We start from the raw sequence: 24763 nt of genomic DNA on the forward strand, positions 1-24763 counted from the left end.
CATAGACTTTCTCTCCCTTCCAGTCTCCGCACAACCAAATAGCCAGGGTTGGACTGGGATGACAGAACCATATCCACATTTTATGGTCAAGGAAATTGGAATCAGGGAGGCCAAGGGAGTTGCCTAAGTCACACAGCATATTGGTGACAGAGCTGTGACTAACACTTAATTTCTGGACCTAATACCTGTGATTTCTTCATTCATCTGGGAGCCTTCTGGCCTATAAAAGAAACCAAAAACCCACCCACCAGCAAAAACAACCCTAAAGTCTTCAGAAGTACGTATGTACATATGGAACCACTAGGACTTTATAAAGTAGGAGCTTAGTTTGTATACCTAGTTTTTCTGTTAAGAAAGAACGATCTCTGAGGTGTAGAAGGAAAAAGCAAATGAAAATCCGAGCAATTGGGTTGTACTCTCTTCTGGATATTGGCTTGTCTGCTTTACTTTTAATAGCCCACTGTAGTTTCTTTCAGTGCCAGCTCCTGCTATCCACTAAAACAAAGGTCGTCCCCAAATTCCCTGCCGAAATGAAAAGCAAGAGGTCAGAGTCTTAATACTTTATTAACTTAAAACATAATTCTAATAAATATGTATTAACAAACATAATGCACTCCAGAAGATCTAAAAACATTTACAAACCTCATCAAAGTAAAAATACCACTTTTTTCTTTATAACACACATGGAGGGTCACTCCACATGCCTGCTAGCTTAGACATCTTAAAAATATCAGCTTAACAATAAAAAACTGAATATACACACAGATCTTGGAAGTATCTGTTCAGCTATTTTTCTGTTTGTTTATGCTTGATAAAATCCAAACGTGTCAGAAAAGAAGGGTCAAGATTTTGTTTTGTCTTCTCTGAATTCCTTAGGAGGGAAAAAAACAGATCCTGCCACTTGGAAGTGCAACCGTTAGCTTTTGAAGGGCAGGGGCACGGGCTGTAACTTTACTCTCTGGCTCCCCAGTACTTAGCACAGGCCCGGGACCTGGTGGTCAATAAATGTCTGCTGAGTGAGGGGAGGGTGTGTTGTCCAGAGGTGCTGCTCTGTGCTTTCCCTCCTCTGACGGAGGCTTCACAAGCCTCCTGCAGGGAGGACTCTCCTCTCCTCTCACCACCAAGTCCACGTTTCTTCTGCTCCTGCTTGGAGCAGGCTGGACAGCATATTTTGTAATTTCAAAAGTATGAAACTCTTTCCCCAAATCAGTTTCTGAACCAGTCTTCGAGTGGGAGAATTGATTCCTCCAAGATTTATAGGCAGCACCCAATAGAAAGGGGTTGACAGAGTCCCCAGAAAGAAAGATAATAAGTAACACTCATTTTTCATTCTAGATAATGAAATGTAAATGGTGGCCCCCTCCTCTCCCACCCCAGTATCTGGGGTGGGGCAACAGGAGGGGAAAAACCTGAAGGACTTTCCTGTCTGTGGAGCTGGGCTGGGAATGGGAAGAACTGCAGGGCCTGAGATTTTAGCGGATCCCCTCTTGACTTCCAGTCTTCAGGTGTCGAGGAGACTATTCGGCACGTCCGAAGCCCAGTGAGTCGTTTGGTTCCCATCGCTGAACTCTGAAAAGGTAACTTATCCCTTCTTGCCATTCCAGGAAGTAAGGTGAAGGAGCTCACCCTGCTGGGAGCTTCGGACTGGCCTGGAGGGCCTGAGAAGTCTGACATGGATGGTGGCAAACGGGGAGGCTGCCCTCCCTAGTGTTGTGTAACTGCTGCTTGCAGCCATCCAGGGCTCTCATTTGAGCCCATGCTGGGTCTCCCGGTGCCGCCTGAGGTCCACCTTCCTCTGGAAGCCCTTCCCACACAGGTCGCAGCCAAAGGGTTTGAAGCCCGTGTGCTTGCGGCTGTGGGTGATGAGGTTGGAGCTCTGGCTGAATGCCTTCCCACACACCTGGCACTTGTGGGGCTTCTCACCTGCGAGGATGGAGGAGGGGAGGGAAGGAAGTATGAGTTTACAATAAAGCTAGAGGGGACTCGCTGTGACCCACATGCTCTTGGCAGCAGCCGGCTGCACCACAGTCTAAGGTCTTCAAGCGACTTGGAGGGTGACGTGTTGCCACGCAACTCCTGGGAAGTCATGGGTGCACCAGGTGAAAGGGAGACTTTCTGAGTGGGGGTTCCCAGCAAAGGGCCTCAAACCGTTTCCTGCTAAACGGAAACAGCAAAGGCCACGTGCCCAGACTCACAGCTGAATCCACCCTGGCAAGACACCCCTGACTTTAGAAGCAGAGCACTCCCACGGCAGATGTTCAATGTGGGGGTGGGGGCCATGTGACTGTGCTCTAATTCAGAGGAAGTTTTCAAATCTGAGTTTCCAAGTGGGTGTTGGTTTGTATGGACCAGTGAGCCTGCTTTCTTTCTTGCTCTTGAAGGACAATAGAATGTGTCTGAAGCATAGACATGTCTCAAAGTCTTATTTTTAAAAATCCACATTTGGGTCGCAAAGTATTTCTTAAATAGCGGATCCTTTTCCATCTTGATTTTACTTTCTTTTTATAAGGATTCTTTATATCCTAGCAAGTCTTCACCATAAATTAATAAATAACAAAGAAAAAAGTTTTAGGGGAGCCTGGATGGCTCAGTTGGTTGAGTGTCCAGCTCTTGGTTTCAACTCAGATCATAATCTCAGGGTTGTGAGATCGAGTCCTCTGTCAGGCTCTGCCCTCAGCACAGAGTCTGCTTGCGATTCTTTCCCTCTTCGTGTCCCTCCCCACACACTTTCTCTCCCCCCCAAATAAATAAATAAATATCTTAAAAAAAAAAAGAAAGAAAAGCAGTTTTGTCTTTGCCCCCAATTCATGTGCTGTTTAATATTTGGGTAAATAGCATGAATTTCCAAAGAGCCTCCACATGGCATTATTGTCAGGGCTTGGTCTTGGAAAAGTGCACGAAAGAGATGAGGTTTGTTTTTGAGGAAACTTCTGTCCCTCTTGCTCCACCCATTTCTGTCTTCATGCTTCAGATTTCTTTGATAAGGAACCACCCATCAAACTTAGCCTATCCCTTTAAAGTCAAACAAATCTGAGAAACAAATTCTAGCTATGATGTGAATGTTTGATAAAGACTTAATGTTTCTTCAGTCAAGATCCTAGTTGCATTTTGGGAAGGGTCTTGAATACCTTTACTCAAAAGAAGTGATTTACACAGAAATTTCAGATAAGGGGTCATGATTAAAGTAGGTTATTTTTCTGGGTTTTCTGAAGGGGCATCTACACTGCCAAAACATAATTTATAAGCATCAAAGGTAGGTGTTGTGAACACACTGAAATTTGTTTTAAATCAGCATTCATATTCTGGAATAAAATAGTCAGAATTCTGAGTCTCTTGTACATGTCTTATTTACTATTAAAGAAACAGCTCCTGGTATTAAAACTGCCACCTATATACAATCAAAATGTTAGGGAAAGAGCCCAGGATTGCAATCCAGAGCATTCCATGGCCCCAAGATTTACTCTGTCTGATCTTTGGTAAATCATTTCATCACCCTGAGTTTCATCACCCTAAGGCTACTTACGGCGGTGGCAGTAAGGATCGAAAGAAGGGATAGCAGTACGTGGGTGGTTCAGTCAGTTAAGTGTCTGACTCAGGTCACGATCTCAGGGTCCTGGGATCAAGCCCCATGTTCGGCTCAGCAGGGAGTTTTCTTGTCCCTCTCCCTCTGACCACCCCCCCCACTCATGCCCTCTTTGTCTCTCACTCAAATAAATAATCTTTAAAAAAGGGGGGGGTAGGTTTTTTTTTTAAAGAAGGAATAGGTTTGAAAGCAGTTTGTAAATTATAAAGTATTATAATAGGTAAAGAATTACCATCATTATGGCATGAATTTGCTAATATTTTGAAAAGGGCAGCAAGTGACTAGAAGCTTTCTACATCTACCAACGCTCATGACTCCGAAAATAGAATACAGTAAACAGTGGTCAACATAATAGACATTTGAGGCCAGGAAGACCTGAATTTAAGTCCTGGCCCTACCACTTGCTATCAGAGCCCTGGACAGGTTACCTAACCCTTCTGTGCCTCACTTTCCTCTTCTCTAGAATGGAGATAAGGAATAGTCTCTACCTCCCAGAGTTCTTGTAAGCATAAAATGAGATAATGCATTTGAAAAGTGCTTAGCAGACAGCTTAGTACTATTTACCGTGTCTTTTCCTCCTTAATCAGAGAAAGCTCTTCGACTGCAAGAAATGCAGTGGAGGGACCCCACATAAGGCCTCCTGCCTCCCTAAAAGGCCGGGTGGCAGCCCTAGAGAAGTCATCAATCTCTGCAGCTTCATCTTTGACTCAGAGCAGGCAGCAGCTGGAGCAGCGGCTAAACCAGAGGAGAACAGTCTTTGCAAAGATAGAGAACCTGAGGCTGACCAGCTGAGTGGTTCTTCAAGTGCAGCCCCGCACCAAGGCCCCTCTGGGGAGAACCTCGTATGTAAATGAATCTAAGAGAATCTGCCTCCCTGTGTTCTTGAACCCACTGCAGTGATTAACTCCATCTGGAAGGCCTCATCTACCACTCACTCTGTAGCCAGAATACCACAGCAAAGGTGAATTATATTGACCTCAGCAGGGAAGAACAACGCTCCTCCATGCGAGCCTTCACCAGGTGTTTTCAGACAAGCCAAGGGCCTTCAGCTTACCAGTGTGGATGAAGGTGTGTTTCTTCATGTCTGACTTCTGGTGGAACCTCTTGCCACAGTACTGACAAGGGTAGGGCCGGGTGTCTGAGTGGATGAGCAAGTGTGTGGACAGAGTAGATGACCTCTTGAAGCTCTTGCCACAGATCTTACAGTCAAAGCTTCGTTCCTGTAGGTAGAAAGATGAGGCATTCCTATTGTAGTCATCTAGGCTGTCATCCTCCTCACCACTAACCTGACCATAAAACCCCCCAAACCAGGGCTCTCCCTTCCTTCAGGCTCCCCTTCCACTTAGCCTGCCCCATCATCCCTCTCCCCAGATTTATTTCCAATCTCCACCCTCCCCACCCCAGCCTCTTCCCCTTTAACACTTTTTCTACCCGCTTTTCACCCACAACCCTCTACACCCCATGGCAAAAACATATCCCCACCCTGCTTCTTTGACACCCATTTACAAACACTTCTCCACCCTCCTCACCAGGAGGCTTAGACCTCAGTCACTTGGGCCAACCAGCCCCTCCAGCCCATGTTGAGAGAGATGGGAGAACAGTACTGTTTTTGGTAGATAAGTCTCTGTAAGTAAGCCTTTGCTTGTCATAGTTACTTGTGTACCCAATTGCTTATGTACTCTCCGACACTCAGCTAAACTGAAAAATTCTGTGTGGGCCTCCTGTCAGGGACCGGGTGTGTTATAGGATTCTCAAGAGCCTAGCACCTGGAAGTTGGACAACAATTATTAATAAAGAATGCATGAAATAACCGCAGGGCAAATATGCTACTGGATACGCGGAATGAGCTGACATCCCTTCCTTTCAGTTGGGAGGGGTCAATACAGATTAAGTGACAGCCATTTGGTGAAAAGAAGCGAGGCAAAAACCCCAGAGCTTATAAATCTGATATATCAGCAGCAAGGGCACATACAAACCCTCCTCAAATCCAAGGTAATGATCTGGTCTCCCTCTGGAGGCTTACAATGATGTGACACCAAACTCCAGGGCTGCCTCGAAGCCTGAGCCGGCCACCTTTCCCTACACACCTACATCTGGGCAAAGGGACGTGGTGGAGGAGACTGGGGGCAGTCCGGGGAAGCCCAGGGGAAAAGCTGCCAGGCGGAGAGGGGCCGGTGCTGCACCGACAAGCAGAACGTCCCCGAATGCGAAAACCTGAACTGGGCCGCGTGCGGCCATGCGCCCCGCGCTTACCTGCGAGTGCACGGCTTTATGCTGCTCCAGGCTCACCGCGTGCCCGAAGGTCTTGCCGCACATCTCGCACGCAAAGGGTCTCGTGCCGCTGTGGGACCTGCGCACGTGCACCTCGAGCCCGTGCGGCGTGGAGAACACCTGAGGCGGGTGGGGCCGGGGAGAAGGCCGCTGAGAGGGGGCGAGGGGCCAGGGCGGGGGGCGCGGGCGCGGGGCCGGCAAAGCCAGGCGCGCGGGAGCCTCACCTTGCTGCACTTGATGCACTTGTAGGAGCCGCCGCCCAGCAGCAGGCGGGTGCACAGCAGCTCCGACTCCACCTTGACGCCAGCGCCTTTGTCCGCGTGCAGCCCATGGCCGCGCTCCGAGTACAGCCCTCCCGCCGCCGCCGTCTGCCGCTCGTACAGCCCTGCGGCCGCGGGCCCGAAATCGCCGTAGAGCCCTAGGCCCGCGCCGCCGGCAGCGCCACCTCCTGCGCTGCCTCCCCCGGGCGCCCCGGCCCCCGCGCCGCCCGCAGCCCGCTCGGGGCCGTAGAGCGCCGCGGGGTGGCCTGGCTCCGGGGCGCGCTCGCAGAAGAGGCCCAGGCCGGAGCCGCGCTCCAGGGCCGCGCACGGCCGGTAGCTGTGCACCAAGTGCCGCAGGTCAGAACCCGCCAGGCCGCTCCAAGAGTACGGCTTGAAGGGCAGGGGGAAGGGCTGGGCTTCGTCCAGCGACGGACACGCCGACTTCTCCGAGGCTGTGGAGGCACAAGGAGGCGTCGGGTTAGGCTTCAGACGGCGGGGCGGAGGCCGCCCCGCGGCGTCTGCCAGTCGCCCGGCACTGGTGGAGTACTCCGTGCGCCAGGCGCCGCGCTAGGTGTCACGACGCCCCCAGGATAAAACGCGGACCGGGTCTCTGGGGCCTCGAGGATCACTGGAGGCGGCAGGGTGGCAAACGGATAATTAAAATGACATCGGTCGGGGAGATGGGTAAATTTGGCGCCAGGGCAGCGGAAACGAAGTTAAGAGGGTCTTTTCTGGCGGGACCCGAGCACCTCGCGGTCCCGCAGAGAAAAGCGCGCCCAGCTGTTTGTGTTGGAGAAATGTTCTGAGCTGAGCTAAGCGGGAGAAGGCGGCCACCGTTAGAGTCTGGACAGCGCTACTGCGCAGAGGGCCCAGCGCCCAGTGGCAGCGCTCTCCCGGCCCCTACAGGTTCCCACTCCGTCCTTTTTCTTTCCGGCATAGATAAGGAGGGAGGGAGAGGACCAATAAAATGAGGCCTGGACTACCGAAGACATCTGCTTGAAAAAAAACGGGAAGGTGTTAACATTCCTAACAGTTATTAAATAGCCACTGCAGATAGCAAAGGGGCAGCGGGAAGAGGGTTTGGAGCTTGAACAGGCAGTTCAGAATAGATACTCCTATTCTCATTCCTGTCATAGTTTTATTGGGGGGGGATCCAAATTTCTCGGAGAATAATTTACAATTAAGGTTTAGCCACCACCTGCCAGGGACATAGCTTTACCACGTTCGCGGCCTTCTGCACCGCGGCCCAACGTGAATTTTGCTAAAACCAAATATCCAACGTATCCTTTCTCCATTTGCATACAGATTTACAAATCTGTTCCCACCGCACACTCCAGACTAGCCGTTTCAGTGACAGGCTGCACCCCTAGTTTCCATCGGAGAAATTCCGGCGGCACCCAGTCTTGCAGGGCCCTGTCCTACACAGCCAAGAAGAATCCTCCAGCGCAGACTCCCAGACACACTCGCTGGATTTACGGCTTTAGCCAACTCAACGCACTGAGTGTGGGATGGGGTTGGGGCTATCTTTTAAAACTAGTAAATGCGGTCTGGAAACATTTGGCAGAATCCGGCTGGTTTGCGTTCTCCTTCCCTGGCCAGAACCCAAGACTTGCTCCCACCCAATGTTTGCGCAAACCTCAATTGCTGTCTGGAAATTAAGCCAACGGACTGGTCCCCAAGGCTAGGCCAACCCGGCAGAACGAAAACTGAAACAGGCCCCCGATCCGCGCCTAAGAAGACCCAGAGGAGGGCAGAGATTTTCGTCCCGATACGCGTCCCTCCGGCTTGGCGCCCAGCTCTGCCAGGCCCGATGCTGCGGGAGCCAGAGGAAGTTTTAAAGACTGCCCAAGTCTCCGTTTGTTTGAGACTCGGGGGTCTGGATTTTGGGATCCCAGCTCTTTCTAAACAGTCAGCCGATGAGAAAACGAAATGTCGAGGTTGCTGTCGGTCCAGACGACTCATTTATTTTCTCTCCCCCACCATCTCCGCCAAACGAATGTTAGGAATGAACAACCCGAGTTCAGCCGCGTCGGATCTAAGCAGCAGACCCCGCGAACAGGCTAACTCAGTCCCAGAGAAGTCAGACGCCTCCCCCATGGGTCCCTTACCCCATGAACAAGCGCTCTCCTCTCGGAAAGACTCTCCGCCATCCATTCAGCATTTCTCCACCCAAAGCAGCCTCTGTCTATTCCCTGCCACCCCGGCCCCAGAGCTCCCAACGGATTCCTACCTGGAGACACAGAGGGCGACGGAGGCCTCCAGAAGTCCTCAAACTCTGAGCTCCGGTCGCAGACGCTGCCCTCACAGCTGCCCGGGGATGCGGAGGATCTCTCGGGGGCCTCGGTCAACTGTGACTCGGGGGACAGACGACCCCGGAGCTCCGTCTTAGCCCCGCCTGCGCTCGAGGTGCTGTCTACGGAGTGATGGCAGGATAGGAACTCAGGCTGGGCCTTATTGGGCCCAGTGGTTCGGAAGTAGCGCCCCCCAGACCGTGGCACCCTGGCGTCCTCCTCTTTCCCCAGACCTGGCTGGGAACCCTTCCGGATCCGAGGGCGGGAGCAAAGAGACCGTGGCACCTAGGCGACAAGCCCGGAAGGGACCCGGACGGTAGGAAAGAGAAAAGGCAGCAAGGGGGGCGTCAGTGTCTCCCTGCCGGGTTCCTGGGGGATGGTGTGGCGGGGCTCATAATCTACATCTCTGGGAGCCCCGCCCGGCCCGCGCGCACCCCGTACCTGCTCCGCCTGGCGCCAGGACATTCTCCAGGCGGAGGGAATAGTCGGGCCCCGGGGAGCGCGGCTGGTGGTAACTGTGAGCCTTCTTGCTCTTGACAAGGAACGAACGCGGCATGGTGGTCTGGCGCGCTCCCCACTCCGCTCCCTGGAGCTGCAGTCGGCCCGCTGTCACCCCGAGTGCTTGCTCAGCCCCAGCCAGGCGGAGACCTGCGAGAGAAGAACCGGGTGGAAACGCGGGTCAGCACGCTCCGGGGCCCGGGACTGGGCAGCCGGGTGGAGAGAGAGCTCCGGCCCGGAGGAGGGAGGAAGGCCCGCAGGAGGAGGGGCTTGGCCCCGCTGAGCCTCGCTCACCAGGTGGCACTCGGACAGGTGGCGCGAGCCCGCCGCCGCCGCCACAGCTGAGCGGTAAAACCCGTCCCGGGGCCCAGGCTCAGGCCTCTTCCTTCTGCCCTGCCCACACCCCTTGGCCCCTCCCCTTCCCTCGCAAAACTCGCTCTGGCAATCAAACTCTCCGGAGAGCTGAGATCCCCAACTGGCCAGTTACCCCAACTCGCTGCCTGTCTGGCCCTGTTTTCGGCGTGGGGAGGAGGGCAGGGATGCGCTGATCAATTTAGGGCCGAGGGATGTGTTCGTGGTCGAGGATCGGGAAGGGGCTAGGAGCCAAGCCCTCCCAGAGCCCGCTAGAAACTGGAGGGGGGTGGGTGGGGAGGGGCGCACTAGGCAGGCTGAGGAGCAGGGTCGGGTGACAGCAGCAGAGGGGCTGAGGGCAGCAGAGGCTGGAGCTGGAGAGAAGAGGAACAGGAAGGTGGTGGGAGGGGGTATGACAGAGGACCGACCCCGGCCCCTGGTGGAACTCGCATCCCGGTGATCTCCCTCGCCCCTCACTCGTGCCTCACGCTAGGAAAAAGTGGGTCTGGAAACTCAAGCGCGGCAGAGACAGGCAAAGTCTATGGCAAGACACCCCAGACCATGGAGACCTAACCTCGGAAACCAAGTCCTGGGAAAAAGCACTTTTCGTTCTGCTCACCAAAACCTTGTTTAGGGGAAGTCGAGCCCGATTCGCGCGCGCTGGCTGTGAACTGCGCGATGTCTGGAGTCCGCGGGGAACCAACAGTTTAGCAGACGCGGAGAGCGCAGGGTGTTCTGCCGCGGCCAGGGCGCGGGGGTCCAGGCGCGGGCCTGGGAGGGAGCTAGCTGCCCGCGGCGCCGCTCTCATTAACCCCCAATCAGTTCACCTAATCCCGGGGTCGAAACCTGAGCCCGGCCGTGAGGCGGGGCAGCGCCTCCAGCTCAGCGCGGGGCTGCTCGGGGGCGGAACCAGACAGGCTACTAGGTCTGGGGAAAACGAATTTGCCTTCCTCTCGATGGAGGCCGGGTTCACATGGGAGCTGCAGGCTCTTCGGGCACAGCAGCTCTCCATGGTCTTGTCTAGTTCAGAAACAAGGGTGCTGGGGGACCACGGGCCGGAGCAAGACCCGCTCGTCCTTGGCCTTCCCGAGGCTTAGGCTGCCAGATTCGGAGCTGCGCGGCTCTTAGGGCAGGATGCAGGACACTGACTGCCCGTTGGTGCTCCGAGCTCAAAACGAGTTCTCAGGAACTCTTTCCCTAGAGGGCATTCCACGTCCCACTGTGTCCCCCTCCCTGGGGGTGGAGCGGCGACAGGCTCGGGAGAAAAGACGGCCAGGACATGCATCGAGCGGAATCCCAAAAGACCTTTCCGGAGTCTTAAAAGCCAGAAGGCCTCTAAGAGTGAGGGTGCCACCTGCCCGGTCTGAGTCCGCCCCTACGGTCGGAGGCTTGGAGGTGCCGGGGCTGCCCCAGGACTCAGTTCTGCCACTACAGTTTTCCCTGGGCCTCTGCGTGAGCCGCCACTTCGGCCGTATAATTAGACACCACAAACGCAAAAACGAATTCCTTAGACAGCCATGAAACTCAGAGGTAAAAGAAAACGGGGTGAAGCGGTCTCGAGGGCCCTGCTGAGGCTTGGGTTTGCGTCGGCGCGAAGTCGGGCGGAGGTGGGGACAGAGGGGGAACTGTCCGCGCGGGCGCTGAGCTTGTGCTGGCTGGGACGGCGCGGGATCAGGCGGGCACCGAGGCGTCCTCTCCACCCAGGCCAAGCCCCGCACGTCTCTCTCCTGCTGGCTGGCCCGGCCCGATCCTGGGAGAGCGGACTGGGTTGGGGGGTGGTAGGGACTAGGGCTGAGCGCGTGGGAAGGCTACCTCGCGCAGCAGCTGGCGGAGGGAGGGCGGGGCGGCCCCCGAGCGCACGCGGGCCGGGGCCTCTCTTCACCTTCTGGGCCCGGGAAGGCGGGAGTGGAGGCGCCGAGGGGCAGCCTCCTGAGCCCAGCTGCCACCGCCTCCCCACCAGATGTTTCCTTCCCGGATGAATCCTGCTCCCCTGAGCCAAAATCCCTTGCGGATAGGGTTCTCGGGGCTCCCGCACAGTGGCCAGCAGCGGGAGGGGGGAACCCGGCAGCGCCCTCTGGTCGCCCCCGCAGTGACGGTGCCCCGTTAGTCCCCGCGGCCGCCCCCACCAGGGGGGCAGGCGCAGAACAGGCGCAGCGGACCTACCTGCGGGGTCAGGGCGCGGGCACTGCGCTCCGACAGTTTTCAAACTGAGTTGCTTTCGGGAGAAACTGCGCTGTCTCTGACTTTTTTTTTTTTTTTTTAATCTCCTTCCGAGCTCAGCCCCCAAAACCACAAGCTTCACTTCCTGAGCGTTAAGGAGTAGCTGTCTTAGCCCTCTCAGACCTGCCCCCCAACCCCCAGTCTGGGCGCGCTCCTTTGCGCAAGGGACTAGGAGGAGGACAGGGGGCCCGGCCTCTCCAGCCTCGTTCCCAGGAGGTCCTCCGCGTTTTTTGCTCTGTGGGACTGCGGGGGATGGGGAGACCCGAAGGGCCCAACACCCAGGCACTAGAAATGACTCAAAAGAAAATGAACCATTCTTGGCTCTTGGGAGACTTCCGCAGCGAGAAGAAGTCACAGATTCAGGACACAGATTGACTGGAGCGCCGGGGAGTGGGGACGCCAGCTCCGAGGAGTTCTCCCCGCCCCTCTGGCCCGGGACACCCCCACCCCCACCTCAATCCCGCCGCCTGCTGGGGCAGTGCCGCCCCCGGGTCGGGGCCGTGAATCACCGGCCGGCGGTGTCGCCGGCCTGGAGCCCGGCGAGTGGCCGCGGCGTCCGCAGAGCGAAACCTGCCCCGCTGCCCCGAAATAGCTTGTTGTGGAAACACTTCGGGATAAATACGCCCAACAAGGCTGAAAATACCTTGACACCCAATCCGAGAGGTTTGCTCATTTCCCTTCGGATTTAGGTAATGGTTAAATTTGGAAGAGGTGGGCGAGCGCCGAGCCCCCGGCGGAGAGGGCGCTGGCGGCGCGTCCCGCGGGCGCCCGGCTAGGCTGGCGGGCGCGCCCTCCCCACGCCGTGCTCACCCGCGCTCTGCCCTGTCCCCTCCGCCCGCGGCTAATTTCCGGTGGTCGGAGCTGCGAAATTAAAGACTGCGCGGGAGGGAGAGCGCGGGGGAAGCGACGGGGGCAGCGACGGCGGCGGCTCGGCTGACCCCGCCCTGCGGGAGAGCGGTACCTCGGGCTCCTGGTCCTGAGAGGGGCGATACCGCGCCTTAAAGGCACCACCCTGATGACTATTGAAGAGTAAATCTTCGCTCGGACTGTGTGTTCCCTGAGGGTAGGCGCGGATCTTCACTGTTATGTCCACAGTACGCTCTTAAGAAACGGCAGTGGACGGAGTAAACGAATGAATGGAGTTAATTAAGTAATTGGGTTAATAGAACAGGGGGAAAAATGTAAACCCCACCCATAAATAAACAAATGCAGTAACTTCCAACCCTAGATGTCTGCTGTGATCCTTGAGTGTGGCCTGTTGTGTATGCTTAAACCTGAACCCTTTCCTGATGGGGGTGGATATCATTGAAATTACTTTTTTAAGTAATTGAGTTAGATTTTGATCACTACTTCATTCACAGTAAGTCTTCAGTGTCAGATGCCGGGAGAAGCGAGTGTTGCTTCTCAGTTCTTGCAAGATAACGTACCGTATTTTAGATGAGGCCAAAGTTATCATGGAAAAATAAGGTCCTTGTAGCCGTTTCGCTAGAGAGATGTTTTTTAATTTGTCTTGTAAACCCGAAGATTTGCAGAAAATATTTGGTTACCATGACAGTACAAACATGTTTTAATAGATTAGACATTTTATATAGCAATGGTCCTCCACCTACTGTGTGCCAGGTGCGGGACTAGACACACATCTTAATAGTCTGCTTATCTATTCTCCTTACACTACTGTTCATTTGTTCAATACCTCTTTCCTTATAAATTGGTTAGCACCCAGAGGTAAACAATCTTAGCCAGAAGATCACAAATATTGAATAAATTGAAGGGAAATTAAGGCATTTTATATACAAGCTTTTTATTCTTATATGCTTTGTCCTGGCCCAATTTTATAAAAATCTTAAAGCAGTCCAAAACAGGGCTTTCCCTTATTCCTTCTATCTTATGGAACAGTAGAAAAAGGCAAAATTTTAAAAGAAAAGTATAAGTGGAACAAAAGAAAATGTACTATCAACCAAGTTCTAGAGAAATAGTTGAACCATTTCCTTTGCACACAAGCAAGTTCAAAGTCAAAATTTCTTGAAAAGGCACTGTGACTAGTAGTTTAGTTGAGTGTTGCTGTTTGAAGTCCCAGAAAACTTGAGGGAGGTTATGAAGGGGACAAATAATCACCTTGTATAATAGTATCACTTTAGAATGAATCCCTTTCATTCAGATTAAATCTAGTCATCTTGCTTAGTTTGCCATTCACATCCTCTGCGTTTGCAAAAATAAAACTGAGGACTGGAACAGGGACACCCAGAGAAAACCAGGCAGGAGTGAGATGGCATAGACTTTCTCTTTATAATCTTTTAAGTTTTGAACCGTATGGATATATTACCAATTCAAATAAATGCACATAAAAATACCTGACTAGAGAGATCAGGTCATTTCCCAGGTATGTAGTGTTGACTCCCACACTTAGGGAGAACAGAGGAGAAAAGTAAGAAGAGGGGTACACAGAAAGGTTAAGAAACTCACCAAGGAGGAGCTAAGAGCCAGCACTGGAAATGATGATACAATGAACTTGACTTCCCGCTACTTCAAACTACCTCTCATTTACCACTAAACGGAGAATGAAGAGAATAAGACACCCCTGCCCCCAAAGTGCACATTTTTAAAAGCTAGAAAGAATCCATCCCCCAGTGCACTCTTTTGGAACCAAAATAGACCTAATGGTAAGGAGAATTAGGCTGGGAGCATAATTTTCTATACATACTGGTTTTCCAAAAGGAGGGTGTAAAATTTGCTATTTTTGTCAGTTATTTATCAATTATTATTAAATAATAATAATATATCTGTAGATGCCAAAAGACAAAGGATGCTCTTCATACACAAACATTTCCAAGCCCTGGCCAGTGGCCCATTTATTTCAAGTAGAATTTCAAGATCAGAATTTCCCTACAACAAAAGATTTGAGACTTTAAAAAAAAAGAAAATTGTAACAGGCTGTTACCAGTTTCTTGTTTATATTTTCACAAAGCTTTACAGCTACCATCTCTGTTCTATTTTGGGTAGGCATAAGAAGAGTGGGGATCTTGAAACCACAGATAGGGGCAATGCCCCCATTTTCAGCATACTTTTCTATAATGTTTGCCTCATCTGATGATCACAGCAATGCTACCAAGACGGGAGAGTCCAGGCTTTCTGTAGACAGTCCTTTGTGGAAATGAGTCTCTGTTCTGCCAGTGACTGGCCCTGTGAACTTGGGCAAGTTAGCTCAACCCTCCCAGCCTCAGTTTCTCACCTGTAAAGTCAGAATAACTACATACCTTGTAAGACCATAGAGCAACACTTTGATAACCACTCTTCACAGGTTCCTCTGGGCACCAAGAATCGAAGAATTCTCCCAGTGAGGGTGTCCTAGGTTTAGCCTTCTTGTTCCACATCCTGCTTCAATTTATTCAACTTTGCATAAGTAAACTTCATTATAGTAATTTGCAGGGACTTGGATTTTTTTTTTAAATCGAAGGTTGGAGGAAAATGAATCAAGGATCAATTTTCATTTCTAGATAGTCTATAGATTTATTTAGGGGGAAGTTAAGGGAATAACCGTCAGGACTTAGTTTGCCCATCTTTGAAGTAGGAGATGCTTCCCATGTGTCAAATACCCTGAGCTATTGGCTGAGAGTAGCTATGGAAGACATACTGAAAGTAAAATCAATGTTTAATAAAAACAGTAAAAAAAAAAAATCACAGGATGGGACTGGACATGAAGCTCCTTCATAAGCCAGGCAAGAGATTTTGTGTATAAGAAGGCAGTGGTTTATTTTTAAAAAATACTTTTTGCCTGTAAATTATTATATATTTAATTTGATAAAGAAAAAAAGAAGAAACCCCAGTAAAACAACATCCTAGTATTTTGCTCTGCCTTAAAAAACACACATAATTATAACCATATAGCTATAAAAGTGTATTCTTTTGTAAGTGAATATTATAATCATATTTCTTTCTATTCTCTTTACTTTTCAGATTTTCTTTAATAGTTAAAAAAATAACAAAATTATTTAAATAAAAATTATAGCAATCATTTTCCTTGCTTTAATATTATCTTTCATCATTCTCAATTGCTAAAATAAGATTCTACCATCTAGATTACTATAATTCATGCAATCATTCCCATCTTAGTATTTAGCTTGTTTTCAGTTTTTACTACTTTAAATAATGTGATGGAAAGTTTTCCAGATATAGTTTTGCCCACATTTTAAATTGTTTCTTTAGGATATATTTTTAGGGGTGGATTTTCTGAATCTAACAATGAATATTTTTAAGGCTCTTGATATATACCAGAAAGTGTTTTGGATAGCATATTTATATAATACATATGCCAAAAGAATTCATATCACTTAAAAAACAGTTAACGGATTATAAAAATCAACTATGGAAGAGTTAGACCTTGGTTAAAGACCAGACATAGAACAGGTCTTTATTTTGTACACAAGAAGCATTTGTGAGACAGTGGTCACACCTTGTCATATTGTCATGGTTTTTTCCTCTTGGTATTAAAAAATTATTTAACTTTTGTCTTTGGATTAGCTGTTTTGGTGAGTGTAGTCAGATAGAAATGCAGGTTTTATGTATTTTCTAAATTATATGAGTTCAAAGAAAATAAATGCAGAGTGATAATTGTGTGATACCTAATTCAAATGTTAGGTAATGTAATTGTCTCCCTTCTACTCTTGTGAGTGGCAGGCTATCAAAATAAAATTCAAATGACACTATAAGTCAGAATAAGATTAAGTGGTATCATCATTTATGGAAAATGGGTAATGCTTTTTTATCAACATATGCAAAAATTAGGAAACGGGGTAAAGGAGAAATTTGGAGATAAATTAATATAAGACTTACACTATGAGTAAGATACAATCTCGTATTAATATTTGGAACCTCTTCTAACAAAAAGAAAAACAGTGTTTTCTTTTAATAAACATTTTGTGACTGATATATTTAAATGTCACATTATAAAATAATACTCCATTACTATGAAAAATTTAAATTAAACTTTTACATTAAGGATTTCAAATATCTGAAGACATAGAGGCTTTCAGCTTTGGTGTTCAGAGCTCAAATAAGAACTTTGTTAACCTCACCACGTATATATTTTTACATTGTTCCTAAGAACAGATTGACTGAATAAAGTGTCACCTTATGTGTGGGCTGTATGAGATGACTCTTCATAGAAACATACCCGGCGTGAACTTTTATGGAAAAAAAAAAGGAGTAGATTTTACTTGGTGAATGGAAAATGTAATGAGAGAGAAATGTAGCATTATTTTTCTTTTGAGTTTTTCATCATTTCCTCCAGGATGTTTGGTTATCATTTTACCCTACCCCAGATGAAACACTTCCCTTTAAAACAGTAAAGGCTCTATATTGTAAATTTTAAAAATTACTCATAAAACACAGCTCCCCTCGAGGCAATGTCTGATGCCATACCTAAAGGTAAGGGACGAGATGGGGATCCTGGACACCTTAGGGCAGCTGTGAGACTCACACGAATCCCCCAGGCTCACCCTGAGAGGTAAATCCCTGGGCAGACGTCATGAACCGCATGAACCAGTACCAGGCAGGTGCAGCCCACCGGGTGTTGTAGCTCTGCTGCTGCTGGCCTGGCCTCATGGAGGAGAAGGGAAGGCTGAGAGTTCTCTGAGGCAGGCATTAGAGTCTCTTGTTTCCGGCATAAGAACAGAAGTGTTTAAGAAGCCCAGGTTCTGATAGCTATCAGCTTTTTAAAACCCAACGAAATCTGTTGATTCCAAATCTTGTCTCTTTCTACCAAACCACACTGAATCAGTAGATTGAGTAAAGAAGGTTGCCCTCACCATTGGCTGGCATCATCCAATCTACAGAGGGCCCTAGTAGAACAAAAAGGTGGATAGGAAGGGTGACTTCTCTCTCTATTACCATCTTCCTTATCTTTAGTTGGGATGTTCATCTTCTCTTGCCTTCCTGGTTCTGGGCCTTCAGGGTCCAGGTAAACCAGCAGTCCTCCAGTTCTCATGTGTAACTGGAGTTACACCATCACCTACCCAGATTTCCAGGCATTTGGACAGAGAATCAATTATACCACTGGTCCCCTGGTTCTATAGCTGGCAGATGCTGGCACGTCTTGGCCTCCATGACAGTGTGAGCCAATTCTTGTAATAAATCTCTTCTTATATACAGGTACCCCCTGCTTTTCAAAAGTTTGCTTTATGCCACTTGCTTTTACAAAAGACCTAGTTCGTACCTGTTTTCGCTAACAGAAAGAAATCTGAAGAGGATCTTGACTTGGGTGTATATCTATGTAAAAATTAACCAAGCTAGAGTCTTAAGTAAAAGTCTTGCCCTTTTACTGCATATGTATATAAGTTACACATACAGTAAAAGTTTATAAAAAGGAATAAAGCACCGAAGACTTTATTTCTAGAGCTGTTTAAGAGGATATGAAAAAAAGGCAAAAAGGTGAAAATAATATGCAGCGTATGTTTTTCATCAAACACTTATAGAGACAGTACACGTCCTGAGCAGAGAGAGTGGTCCCACCAAGCTCCTTCCTCAGGAACTACACTCAGCATCTCAGCATCTAGTTGCCAGAGCTTTTTTTTTTTTTTTTTTTTTTTAAGATTTATTTATTTATTTTAGAGAGAGGGCACAAGTGGGAGGGGCAGAGGGAGAGGGAGAGAGAATCTCAAGCGGACTCCCTGCTTAGCCCGGAGCCTGACACAAGGCTCCATCTCACAACCCTGAGATCAAAACCTGAGCCAAAACCAAGAAGCTTAACCGACTGAGCCACCCAGGTGCCCCAAGTTGCCATAGCTTTGAACTGTATCTGGGAGCATCTGTGCTTTATTTGGACTTATATTTTTTATCTGGTAGCAAGACGTGTCCTAAGGTATTTGAAAAGCCTAAGAGAGATTATTTTTGAGGTCTGGGAACCCTCAAAAGATTTTCAGTATAAATGACTGGTAATTGGTTTTTGTTTTTTTTTTTTTTTTTGCTTTACACCATCTCAACTTACAAAAGATTTCATATGAATGCTCTCCTTTAGGATAGTGGGGAAAACCTCTACGTCTATATATATCCTATTGATTCTGCTTTTCTGGAGAATCCTGACTAATACAACCAGTTGACACATTGCCATTTGTGCTACAGATCTGAGACTCAAGTAATATGAAGCAGGGGTTAGGATTTTGGAGCATCAGAATATTCTGCCAGTTGCAGAAGAATGTGATCTACTTTTTGCATAAAGACATTTTTGCTTCTGCTTTGGAAAGTATTTTGCAGTTTGGATTGTAGAAAGGCATTGATTTTGGCATATCCTGTGATACTTCTCTTACCAAAACTTAATGTTTTTGCTAGGATGCTCAAAGGAAGGGGTCAGAGAGGGTAGATAGAAATTTTCTTCCTCTTTCTTTCTTTCTTTCTTTCTTTCTTTCTTTCTTTCTTTCTTTCTCTCTCTTTCCTTCCTTCCTTCCTTCCTTCCTTCCTTCCTTCCTTCCTTCCTTCCTTCCTTCCTTCTTTCTTTCTTTCTTTCTTTCTCTCTCTCTCTCTCTCTCTCTCTCTCTCTCTCTCTCCCTCTCTCTTTCTTAATTGCCAAGCTGAGATTAACACTATTAACTATTTTTGGTGCCAAGATCAGATATATTTTTCCCTGGGGTCCTAAAAAACAGTTATTGTAATAGAAATAAACAATGTTTTCAGATATCCTTAAAATAGATGCCGCAAAAGTTGCTGTGTTTCATAACACTCGATACACATTGTTGACATCACACAAAAGTACAATTAGGTAAAAATTATACTCTGGGAAGCTATGGCACTATCTAGCAAGGTACCAGCTGTCTATTGATCTGGTTTAATCCATGGATATGTTTTAGCCTAGACTGTCTGAAAAAAATGCATAAGCTGATGTATACTCCCTGAAAATTGCTTCTCCCTGCTGGGTTTTTAATGAATATTGGATGACAAAATGAGATTATATCCCCAGCTAAATCCTGGAATGTAGCTGTTCTGAGTTGTCAAAATTCAGACACATATGCCTTAATAGACAATTCAGAGTAGAATATGCCTATTATGAAAGCTTGGGTATGAAGGACAGCTGGCTGTTTTTAAAAGGCTTTTCTCACCTACAAGGGAAAACCGAAGTCAGGTGTAAGGTTTTCTCAAAGAAATTGTTTTGAGTCTGCATAGCACACAAATGAGACCCTAAAATGTTCCTTCCACAGAATATGGCCAAAATAATATTCTTCCAATTTTATATTTTCATACAGAAAAGCTTAAAGAACAGTATAATGAACATCCAAATAATTTCAGCTAGATTCAGCATCAACATAAACTTAATATAAAAAACCTTGTAAAATATTAACACCAAAATAAAATCTTAATTAAACATGCCCAGGAGTCACAACTTGCTACATCCTGCCATACCCTATGGGATCAAGTATTTGTGATGTACACAGAGGTAATTAAAGTAACTTATCTAACATGGTTATGTCATCATAAACTAGTTATAAGATGAGAAATATCTACCAAGTACCTGCCAAATGTAAATTTATTTTGCAAATATCTAACTTTTCTGGCACTGATTAGTCAAGAGAGTTTTATCAGGAGCTCTGAGTTTGAGATAGTAAGAATTATCTTATCTGCATATAGAACAGTGCTTGCCTTTCTGCTTTGACAACGGAAAGAGTTGTCTTGCTCATCTACAGAAACTATCTTGTCGCGCAGGTTCTTTCAGATTGAATGTAAGTGTTAATAGGGGACAGCAGAATAGAGTGTATCCATGTTGAACTTGTGTGGTTGGCCCCACAAGCAATTCCTGCCAACAAATCCAAAGGCTGAGAAAGTTCAAAGCAATAAATAGTATAATGTTGGGATATAACAGAAAATTCGTATCTAAAGTCTGCCTGGGGGGCGTCTGGGGACCTCAGTCGGTTAGCGTCTGCCTTCGGCTCAGGTCACAATCCCAGGTCCCAGGATCAAGCCTGGCACTAGGCTCCCTGCTCCACGGGGAGTCTGCTTCTCCCTCTCCCTCTGCCACTCCCCCGTTTGTGCATGCAATCTCTCTCTCTCTCTCTCAAATAAATAAAATCTTTAAAACAATTAAAAAAACAAACAGCTGCCTTGTCCTTTTTTTTTTTTTAAATAAGATTTTACCTATCTGAGAGAGAGAGCACATGAGCAGGGGGAGAGGCAGAGGGCGAGGGAGAAGCAGACTCTCCGCTGAGCAGGGAGCCCAGCTCCATCCCAGGACTCTGAGATCATGACCTGAGCTGAAGGCAGACACTCAACCAGCTGAGCCACTGAGGCACCCCAGTCTGCCTGGTCCTTACGTATACAACATTAGCCTGACAAACCCAGGTTCGATATTTGTCAGTGGAGCAAATAACTAATTTGTATTGGTTGTTAACTATGAGATTGTGCCAAGTTCTTTCACCACATCATCTCATCGAATACAACTACCCTTGAGATAGGCACTGTTATTATTATTATTCCTATTTTATGGGTAAGGAAATTTTGCCCAAAGTCACACAGTTATTTAATGGTTTTCAAACCTAAGTGATCTAAAGCCCAGACTTTTAACTCTGGTTATGCTGTCCCCTTTTAGTAAGCAAACATAGTAAATGGTCTTTTATTCAGGCAGGCTTTATAAAAGATGAGATAAATGATGGGTATTATCATGCCTATAGACAGAACAGGTAAGTAACACCATTTGTTTATGAGGATCAGAGCTTGTAATTTACAGCAATTCTTAAACAGCTCTAGAAATAGTCTTGGGGGCTTTATTCTCTTTTATAAACCTTTGTGGATGTATAATTTACATACAGTAAAATTACATAAATCTTAAGAGTATAGCTTGGTTACTTTTTACATAGATATACATCTAAGTCAAGATTCAGAAGATTTCCAGCACATCAGGTGCTTTATTGGATTCATATTTTTAAAAAGATTTATTTATGTATTTGAGAGAGACGGGGAGAGAGACAGAGGGAAAGGGAGAGAATCCTCAAGCAGACTTCTTGCTGAGCGGGGAGCCTGATGCCGGGCTCCATCCCAGGACCCTGAGATCATTACCTGAGCCAAAATCAAGGGTCAGGTGCTTAACTAGCGAGCCACCTAGCTGCCCCTGAATTCATATTTTTTAATCAGTTGCTTCAAGTGGAAGACCATTACTGAGCTCCAGTTAGAAACTGGCTTGTGAGCTACAAAAATCCAGGCCACTGACCACGGTTTGTAGAGTCAGGTACAACAAGCCTCCCGTGAGCCAACTCACATCTAGGATACAACTCCATCATCTTGCCTCAGAGACTATGTTTAAATTGCCAAATCTGAGGGCCTGAAACAGTTTCTCCCACGTATTCAGAGAAAAGGAGGTTTTATTGTTTTTGTGGGGTTTTGTGTGTGTGTGTGGGGGGAAAATATCAAACATACATAGAGAGAAAAGTAAAACGTACCCTGTGTACCCACCATGCAGCTTCAGTAAGTCTTGGGACGGACTCATTTTATTTATCTCCCCACCCACTGTTCCCCTTCTTCACCTGACTATTTTGAAGTAAATCCCAAATATCATACCATTTCTTCTGTAAATATTTCAGGTTACATCTATAAAGAATAAGGACACTTATAAGAAATGGCTTTTGAGGCAAAGAAAAATTATAGAAGATCTTTACTTTTATAGGGGGGTTAGGTGGCTATTCCAGATCTGGGTTTTTGATCACTAAGCCTACTAAGGTTTTCTTGGCTATGTTTTAGTCCTTGACAAATCATGTATAGGAAGATGATACCTTCATTTTTGGTAAAAACTGGCTATGAGTTTTCTACATCCAAAGCAATTTATTTAAAATTCAGCTAATAATAATCAATGGAACAGAATAAAGAGCCCAGAAATAAACCCACAATTATATGGTCAATTAATCTTCAACAAAGGAGGCCAGAACATGTAATGGTAAAAAGACAGTTACATCAACAAATGGTGTTGGAAAAATTGGACAGCTACATGCAAAAGAATGAAACTGGACCACTTTCTCACACCATGCACAAAAATAAACTCAAAATGGATTAAGGACTTCAGTGTGAGACCTGAAACTATAAAAATCCTAGAAGAGAACATAGACAGTAATTTCTCTGATATTGGCCATAGCTGCATTTTTCTAGATATGTCTCCCAAGGCAAGAGAAACAAAAGTGAAAATAAACTATTGGGACTATGTCAAGATAAAAAAAACTTCTGCAAAGTAAATAATCACTAAAAGAAAACCTACCGAATAGGAGAAGATATTCGCAAGTGACGTGTCTGATAAAGGGTTAGTATCCAAAATATATAAAGAACTTATGCAACTCCACACCCAAAAAACAAATAATCCAATTAAAAAATGGATAGAAGACATGAACAGACGTTTCTCCAAAGAAATTATCCCGATGGCCAACAGACACATGAAAAGATGCTCAACAGCACTCATCAGCAGCAGCATGCAAATCAAAACCACAATAAGGTATCACCTCACATCTGTCAGAATGGCTAAAACCAAAAACACAAGAAACAAATGCTAGTGAGGATGTGGAGAAAAAGGAACCCTGTGCACTGTTAGTGGAAATGCAAACTGGTATGGCCACTGTGGAAAAACAGTATAGAGGTTGCTCAAAAAATTAAAATTAGAACTACCTTAAGATCCAGTAATTCCACTACTGGGTATTTACCCATAGAATATAAAACCACTAATTGGAAATGATATATGCACCCCTATGTTTATTGCAATAGCCAAATTATGGAAGCAGCCCAAGTGTCCATCAAGAGATGAATGGATAAGGATGTGCTATACATATATATGCTGGAATATTACTCAGCCATAAAAAAGAATGAAATCTTGCCATTTGCAACAACATGGATGGAGCTAGAGAGTATAATGTTATGAGAAATAAGTCAGAGAAAGACAAATACCGTATAATCTCACTGATACATGGAATTTAAGAAACAAATGAACAAAGGAAAAAAGAGACAAATGAGAAAACAGACTCTTTTTTAAAGTAGGTTCCATGCCCAACATGGAGCTTGAACTTACAACCCCGAGATCAAGAGTCACATGCTGTACCAACTGAGCCAGTCAGGTGCCCAACAAAAAGCAGACTCTTAAGAGAACAAACTGATGGTTATCAGAGGGGAGATAGGTTGGGCGATGGGTGAAACAGATGAAGGAGATTAAGAGTACATTTAACAGTGATGAGCACTGAGTAATCTACAGAATCGCCGAATCACTATATTGTACACCTGAAACTAATATAACACTGTATATTAACTACACTAGAATTAAAATTTAAAAATAAAAAATAAAATTCAGCTAATGATAGATCACTAGGTGTTTGAAAGCTTTTGGCCACCTTATTCTTTTCAGTGCCTTTGCCTACCTTAATCTAATGCCTCAGTATCAGCTCTAGGACAAGGATGATTTTCATTAAGCCAGAGAAAAGATAACTATGTATAATCCAGAGTATTTGTTCTAAGGATGGTTAGAAGCATAATAGTTTTAATATATATTATAATTATAGTCTATGAAGCTATCTCTCAGATTAGAGAGGAAAATTTCCCCCAAATATATTCAATACCACAAGCTTTGATTTATAATGAATATGTCTTCAGCTTTAAATTAGCTTATCTGTTTCCAGAAGTATGTTCTATAAGGAAAGTGAACATTCCTTTAAAAAAAAAAAAGACTTTATTTATTTGAGAGAGAGAGAGAGAGAGAATGAGCAGGGGGAGGGGTGGAGGGAGAGGGAGAAGCAGACTCCTTGCTGAGAGAGCCTGACTCGGGGCTCCATCCCAGGACCCTGGGATCATGACCTGAGCCGACTGAGCCACCCAGGTGCCCCCCAAATAATCAGTCTTTTACATTACTAATGGAAATGTTAGTTTGTGGAGGGTAATTGACATGATGTATCACAAAAAAGTATTCAAAATAGGAATTCAGTTTTTAATAATACATCATAAGGAAAAAAGATGTATGTTATAACTTACTTTAAGCAGTTTCATGGCAATAATAGGGAACACATGTCCAACAATAAAACATTTGTTAAATAAATTTAAGATTGTTTATATGATGTACAGCCATTAAAATATGTAAAAAAAAAGTTAAGTTAAAAAATCAGGTCACATAACAATGTGTACATATATTCCCAATTTGGGAAATGACTCACTAAATAAGGAAACCAGGATAGAAAAAGGCAAATTAGAGGATCAATCCAGGGGCCCCAACATCTCACTAATAGAGCGAGAAAGGAAATCATCACAGAAATAAGTAAAATGTTTCCAAATCTAAAGGACATAAGTCTCTATTG

General features: G+C 46.5%; 1 protein-coding gene across 2 annotated transcripts; it reads right to left on the reverse strand.

Annotated features, from left to right (window-relative positions):
• Positions 1 to 545: 545 nt before the first annotated feature.
• On the reverse strand, positions 546 to 11485 carry GFI1 (growth factor independent 1 transcriptional repressor). Of its 2 annotated transcripts, none has more exons than XM_045801788.2 (7): positions 11418 to 11485; positions 8847 to 9053; positions 8345 to 8527; positions 6079 to 6566; positions 5837 to 5974; positions 4638 to 4803; positions 546 to 1923 (listed from the first exon to the last, which is right to left on the reverse strand). In XM_045801788.2, exons 2-7 carry the CDS (start codon positions 8959 to 8961, stop codon positions 1745 to 1747), a joined length of 1269 nt encoding a protein of 422 aa, XP_045657744.1. In that variant the 5' UTR covers positions 8962 to 9053; positions 11418 to 11485; the 3' UTR covers positions 546 to 1744. The 2 variants fall into 2 exon arrangements, with proteins under 2 accessions (XP_045657744.1, XP_045657743.1); XM_045801787.2 differs by lacking the exon at positions 11418 to 11485 and adding an exon at positions 9198 to 9447.
• Positions 11486 to 24763: the final 13278 nt, after the last annotated feature.

Source organism: Ursus americanus, chromosome 12 (assembly GCF_024610735.1).
Source record: "Ursus americanus isolate L20-20 chromosome 12, mUrsAme1.1.p, whole genome shotgun sequence".
NCBI lineage: Eukaryota > Metazoa > Chordata > Mammalia > Carnivora > Ursidae > Ursus > Ursus americanus.